General features: G+C 31.0%; 3 protein-coding genes across 3 annotated transcripts in view; 1 reads left to right on the top strand and 2 right to left on the bottom strand.

Moving 5' to 3' along the window:
* Positions 1-289, bottom strand: part of LOC107637623 (major allergen Pru ar 1) — a 1,367-nt gene extending 1,078 nt beyond the window's left edge. The window contains exon 1 of the mRNA XM_016341019.2: positions 9-289. Coding sequence (XP_016196505.1) covers positions 9-192 — 184 coding nt within the window. The 5' untranslated portion in view covers positions 193-289. The remainder of the gene's footprint in view (positions 1-8) is intronic.
* Positions 1,919-5,360, top strand: LOC107639017 (melanoma-associated antigen D1). Its single transcript, XM_016342425.2, has 6 exons — positions 1,919-2,238; positions 2,312-2,558; positions 3,503-3,655; positions 3,852-3,957; positions 4,083-4,197; positions 4,972-5,360. The coding sequence occupies exons 1-6, from the start codon at positions 2,191-2,193 to the stop codon at positions 4,996-4,998; spliced, it is 696 nt and encodes a 231-aa protein (XP_016197911.1). The 5' UTR covers positions 1,919-2,190; the 3' UTR covers positions 4,999-5,360.
* The window catches only part of LOC107639018 (nodulin-13-like), a 1,998-nt gene continuing 483 nt past the window's right edge, over positions 5,584-7,098 (bottom strand). The window contains exon 2 of the mRNA XM_016342426.2: positions 5,584-6,113. Coding sequence (XP_016197912.1) covers positions 5,830-6,113 — 284 coding nt within the window. The 3' untranslated portion in view covers positions 5,584-5,829. The remainder of the gene's footprint in view (positions 6,114-7,098) is intronic.

Raw genomic sequence — 7,098 nt, 5'->3', positions numbered from 1 at the left:
AAACTAGCCTTGAACAATGGTTAACTCCTGAATAGATCCTGGACCACCATCGCCCTGAACAAGTTGAATGTTCTTAATAGCCTGAGGCATGAGCTTGGGAATGAGATTCTGAGCATCAATGATCAAAGCCTTGAACATTCTCTTTGCTTCCACACTGCCAGTCACCTCATCACTAATTGTCAGAGGATCCATCTTCTTCCTTAATTAAGATAATTAATAACTCTCTTAATCTAATTAAAATAGTGTGATAGATGATCGAGAAGATGACATAGAAACAACAAAGGTGGAGTCATGTATTTATAGATGGTAGCTAAGAGCACATGATATTGTTCATTATTATTTTGGTGTTCATCATGGTACCTTTCAACCACTTAGATTGCCTGAATTATGAAGGGTGCATGTCCCATAATTATTACCAGCATATGGTAGGTGTTCATTTTTTATATGGCGGGATAAAAATAAAATTAGATAGAAGACTTTTAACATAAAAAATTAAAATTATTATTCGACCAAAGAATCTGTATTTTAGCGACGTTTTGACCGTCAATAATATAATATTTTATAGTAACGTGTATATATTAGATTTAAAAATGAAATTTAAAACACGATATTTAAATAATTTTTTGGTTATTTCCGGTATTTTTGGTCCGACAAATTTATCGTAAATTAAAATTCTATTTAAAAATTTGTTATTGGCCAATAAATTACATAAGATAAAATTCGAATCCCTAATACCAGAAACGGATTCAGGAATTTTATTAATCACTAGATCAACTAAAATTAATTATTTAAAAAATTTGAATAACTACCATAGATTGTATAGTTATTTAATAAACTAATTAATTAAAAAATTTGTCCTTTTAATTTCTCCCCAAAAAATGCTCAAACTTAAGGAATTTTCTTTTATGACTTTAACTTATTTATATCCACCGACTCACCGCTATTATAAGTATATATGAATATTGTGCAAAAACTTTAAATGAAGATGCTGTATTTCTATGTGACTATAATAAAGTTGAAAATTTATTTGTTGGTGCAATAATTCATCCTCCACCACTACTATGGATTATCTATTCTTGACATAAACCAGGGATTGAAACTTTTATTAGCATGACCATTTTAATGAGGATCTGTACGCATGCAAAAATAGGAGTTGAAACTTAGTCCTATTTAATTTAATGGCCGAAATATGTGGTTGAGGTTGCCATTATTATTTTTTAACTGCATTCTTGTGTCCATCAGGGAATCTTCTTAATAACTTGGATCGGAAAAGCCTAGGAATGCTTCTACCTCTGTATGTGAATTGTGAAGAATGATGCTATCATTATCATCATATGATTCGGATGTGGAAATGCTTAATACATATAATACAGATAAAATAGAACTTATAAAATGGACACAAATTAAGGCAAAAACAAATAATGTGTGTAATATTATGAACAAAATACTCTTATTAGGGATACTTTTTCGGCATGTATGTTTATGTAATATAATTTTAAAAAATACTTTATTTTTTAAAATAAAATTAAAAATAATTTTAATAATTAAAAACACTTTTTAAAAATTTATCCAAATATAAAATAATTTTTATTTTTTTAAAATAAAAATAAGTTTTTATTTTCAAAAGTCAATCTAAATTAATTCTAAATAATGTTACACTTAAAAACAAAACTTTAAAGTTTAAACCATACAAAAAACACGGTATCTCCCAAGTCAACAGGTCAAAGACTAATCTGTCGTGGATTTAAACTTTATTTAAGGATTGTCGCTAGCCAATGAATTGCTGCATATATAAGGCGGAATTCCAACCCCACACTTGCTTAAACTGACAAGACCAACTCAAGTTGGTTACCATACAAATTTTTTAATTGTAACAAATGAAAAAAAGAAAGAAAAAAGCGCCATGAAAATTGGGTTGAGCCTGATGTATTTGCCTCAAAATTGAGTGAAGCCCAACCCATTATTTATTTTAGGAAATTATTTTTCTCTTGAATTTTTTTCTGAAAATTTTCCTTCATGAATCATCACTACCGCTGCTTTGTGCTTTCCCTCCAAGCTCCAACCTTCAACTTTCAAGGATATACGTCAACGACGTCGCTTCATACAAAACCCTAATAGTGACCGTTAAAGACGCTGCTGCCGTGAGGAGCGAGGAAGAGGAGGAGTAAGGTGCTTCACTCCGCCGTCAGAATGGCAGATCCCGCCAATGACTTCTCTCAATTCGGCATTTCCGTCATGGTAGGTACCTTTGCCATTTTTTTTCGATTCATTAGCAGAAGAACAAATTGAGCGGTGTTGTGGTGTTTTTCAGGAAAAGGACAAGCTTGTAGGAGAAGTAGTGCGGTTCATGCTTTTCAAAACTCATCAGAACTCTGGTTGCCCTGTTAAGAGGGAAGAACTCACTCAACTCGTGACCAAGACCTACCATCAGCGTAACCTTCCAGCTTACGTCATCAATGAGGCCAAAAACAAGCTTTCTTCTATCTTTGGCTATGAAATGAGGGAGCTTCAGAGAATCCTCCCTTCCTCCAAGTCCAATGCACGCTTCTCCCAATCAAGTTAGCCTTCTCATTTTTAGAATCTTACTTAGCATAGTTCTGTTTTGATTGTGTTCTTTGCATGGCGAAGGAGTTCAAGGAATTCTTTTTCTTTTTAATAAAAGAGCAATTTTGTAAAGGGGTTTGTTTGCTTTGCAGAAGAAAAAATATCGGGAAAAAGTATTATTTAGGGTCTAGAATTTAAAACAAACAAAATAATTTTTAAAAAAAATTTGGTTGATGTTGGATGAAAAAAGTTGGTCTAGCATCACTTTTTGCAGAATTGAGTTGAGCCATGCCCTAGATGGTACCTTGCTAAAATTGAGCTCAGCTTTTTAACAAAGGAGCCTACTTCTAAAGCTCAAGCTGTCTCACTTTAGGTCGGGTTTGTTTGTATTGAGAACCATGATGGGACATTGAAATGGGGTTGAATTGATTGTATAATGATTCATGGTATGTTGTATCACTTGTGTTTCTTGATTCTGGAAATCTTTTGTGCCAACAAACTGTGTCTTTCGTTATTTTTTTATGGGTTTGCTGTGGATCTGAATTTGTCATCAGAGTTTAATTCTTTGGTGTGTCGTTGAGATCAGTTCACAAACAGTTGCTACCACCATGATTAGTAAGCCTTACTTGATTTACAACTTTTCTAGTAATTGATCTTTATCATCATCCGTGTACTCTTGATTATCTTTAACCAGTTGCTGCCGCCATATTCTATGTATATTGTATAAAGAATACTTTGGACGACTGAATTCTCATGTATTTTTAATTAGCAGTGCATAGGGTAGAGCCTAGAGAATGTGTGGTGCATATAGATACAAAGAAAGTAATTCTTTATCTCTTTCTTTTTTATAATTGTTGTGATCATTGTGTATTTCTAGAGTGTTCTGAGTTCTGTGTTTTATGTGCTTTTAGCCTTTGTGCTTCCCTCTAATTGTTGTTGTGTGACTGCTTTCTTTCAGATGTTGCGGATTCAAAATCATATATTCTTGTTAGTCAACTTGAGCCTCAAGTATATGAAAAATATGTTGTAGATGTGAATGCTGCACATCTTTCTGGTTTCACTTTTGTCATAATTAGTATTGTTTATCTTGCTGGTGGAAAAATTACAGAAGGTATGTTAGCAGATTTGTTATCATTGTGCTCAAATTAAATATCTATACATATGCATGTGGTAACTTATGGAATTCACTGTGCCTAAAATCTGAAGGTTTTTCTCTTCAAGCTTTTATTGTTGTTGGCTTAGAATTTACCATTGTAACTCTACTTATGTCTTAACATTATCGGGTTCCCTTGTTGAGAATATTGCAGAAGTTTTATGGAGCCAAATGAGAAGGATGGGTTTGAGTGAAGACGAAGGAAAACATCCTGTACTTGGAAACATTAAGCAAACATTGGAACTGCTTGTTCTGCAAAGGTTAGAACAATTTACCATGTGGGTTTAAATTAAAAGATCTGTTGCATTTTATGGCACCTCTAATCCTACTAAAAAACAACAAAGTAATGCCTAATTGTCCTTTTTTTTTTATTAAATTGGGATAGGTATTTACAGAAGGACAAAGTGAATGGTCCTGAAGGCACTACTATTTATTACGAGCTTGCTGAGAGAGCTTTGGATGAACCAATTAACAAGAAGATCAAGGAATATGTAGCTCAGGTAGTGTTATGGAAATCAAATATGCAAGTTTTGTGGTTATGTCTTGTAGGTCCTTAAGGAACTTATAGGTCCTTGAGGAAAATAAAGTACCAAGTAAGTTTAGAAAAAAATTGTGACAGACTTAATAAGTCATCGATGAAAAAAATAACAAAATAAGTTCTTGAAGAATTGAAATATTGGACTTGTTGGTCTCTGAAAAATTGCAATATTGGACATGATTCATCTGTCTGTCAAGAGTCTATAAGTCTACTGTTGTAATTTTTCAACGACTTGGTATTTTTTTTTATCAGTACTTGTAAGTCTATAACAAAATTTTCTCAGAAACTTACTTGGTACTTTATTTTTCTTAAGAAACTGTAAGTTCATTGCAAAATTCTTCAGAGATTTATTTGTCTTATTACTCTCAAATTTGATATAAATCATCAAATGTTTTATGACTTTCCTTTTGCGTAGTTCTGGCTTAGTATCAGTGCATGCTTGCTATTTATATTATTATTGTTGCATTGTTGCTGAACATAGTTGTCAACCTCGAGAAGACAACTAAATCAAATAGAAACACTGTTGTTTTAATGTGTTTCACTAAAAGTTTACTAAAAAAATTGTGGATTGCCTGATATGTGAATAGAGTACAGATGATGATGCAAATGTTTGATTTAGTTAAAGAAAACCTGGTGAATAATATCAGCTAATGTTTCGAAATGTCAAATATCTTGTTGATTTTGAATACGCTTGTTCTTGCAACTATGCTTCACTGAAAACATGACGCTATTGCAGATAGTCAAGAAGGACAATATTTCATAGGGTTCTGTGAGAGTTGTTCGCTCTTCCAGCGCCTCCATTGAGTTATATGCATTGAAGGAATCTCGGTTTACATTTTGCCTCAGCAAACTCTGCTGAATGAATGTATGTATGCATGGTAGTAAAAATGCTTTACTTTTTGGGGTAAATAGTAAAATGCTTTTACTTGCTAAATGCACCATGCTCTTTTGGGTAAATAGTAGGTTTTCAGTAGTTAGTTACAATTTAGGGGTGAAAATTTCATTACTCTGCATGATATTTGGCTTAGTTTGACAAGGGGCAAACTGATAATTTTGCGTGACCTAAAAGAAAATGACAGAATGCAACATACTACTAGTAGGTTTATTTAATTAAGTTTGTAAATATCTCCATTCTTTTGTGCATTATTTATTTATCAAAGATTTATATTTTTAATTTCATGATTGTGTGTAGCTTGTTGGTATATGGCGTGGTCTTAAAATGTGATATTTTTTTATTTCTTAATCTAAAAAGAAATTAATTTCAAACTTCTTTTTTCATTTCTTTTTTTTTATTTATTTTCCAAAATATGAAACATTATCCTAAAAATAAATGAATTTGACAAGTTCATAGAAGATCAAACCCAACAAGGTCACATGCAACAATTGCTGTTTCCCATTTTTTTATATGAATAACGTGAACTCATTCAAACACCTCTCATAACAAGAAATGCAATAATACAAAGGCAACAATATTGAGAAATAGAATCATAGCTCATACTGATCCCTCAAATTATTGGCAGGTAAGTAAAAATAAAGAAAGCAACATTGTTGATAGTAACTGAAAAGACTAATTAAGGGACCTTAATTAAGTTAATTATTTGTAGTCAGGATTAGCCAAGAGATAAGCCTCAACAGCCTTGGTGAAGGCAGCAGATTTTTCCTTTCCAACATTGAGAAACTCCTCAGTCAATTGTTCATCGCCTTTGGTATAATATTTGTTTATGGACTTAATAATGCATCCTCCATCAGCACTTGGCACCAATTTGTACTCATTTGAGATCTTCTCCAAGTTCTCTGGCAACACTGTCCCTTCAATTATGCTGTAGTGGTACACAAAGTTCTCTGCATCAAGTGCATCTACCTTGTGCTTCACATACCCTACATTCATTCAATGTTACATGCACACTAGCTAGTGGTTGTTGCATATACTACTTAAAATACTATTCTATGGTTCGAGGTAATTAAGACTTGGTAAATAACTTTAAGGATGCATCAATTTATTTATTTATTTAAAGTACCAATCAATGTAATGCTCAAAATATTCTTAATTCGGTATTATCAGGCACGGACTCGCATAGGGAAATGGGGGGCACTTGGCCCCATTGACATTTCAATTTTTTTTTTGTTATATTATACCTATATTAATGTTTTTGTTATAAATTTTAAATGATCTACTATAAATAAACTGAACTTATTTACTCAATTTTAAATTTATTTTTTATTTTTCTAGCATTTTGATTATTGATGTTATTTAAACTTAGTCTTCTTCTATTCTTAAATCTTAATCTTTACTCTTTATTCTCTTAAACCCTCTTTTTAGTTTCTTTTCAAATTATTATTAATATTGAAGTGAAAAGAAAACAAAATAGTAAGACACCAAATCCCCCATTATTTATTAATTTTATATTTTTAACTTTTTTATTTCTTATTTAGTAGTTATTTTTTCTTTATTAAAAGATAAATTGTAAATTTTCTATGTTTTTTATATATAACTTTTTATGACTCTATGTATCTTCTAATTTCATTATTCTTCTTTTTGATATTTTCAATTACAAATTTTAATTTAATCAATTATAGTTTAGGTATTAATCTAATTTTTTATTCTTTTCATGACTTTATATATTTTATTTTATTCTCAATTTATTACTCTTTATTATTTATTTTTTTTATCTTTCGTTCTAATTTATGTAATTATATTGCATATAAATTTTTCGAATGGAAGATGATTGAATAATTGTTTAGTTACATATATAAAAAGAGAGACATTCAATTAAGTTAATGATAAAGCAAATATTTAACATTTTTAAATTATGAAAACAAGAAGAAAAGTACTTTTAAGATTTGAAGAAAAGAAAATTAATGA

Source organism: Arachis ipaensis, chromosome B04 (genome assembly GCF_000816755.2).
Source record: "Arachis ipaensis cultivar K30076 chromosome B04, Araip1.1, whole genome shotgun sequence".
Classification (NCBI taxonomy): domain Eukaryota; kingdom Viridiplantae; phylum Streptophyta; class Magnoliopsida; order Fabales; family Fabaceae; genus Arachis; species Arachis ipaensis.
The sequence above is the reverse complement of the archived record's forward strand: the minus strand, read 5'-3'. Positions and strand labels throughout refer to the sequence as shown.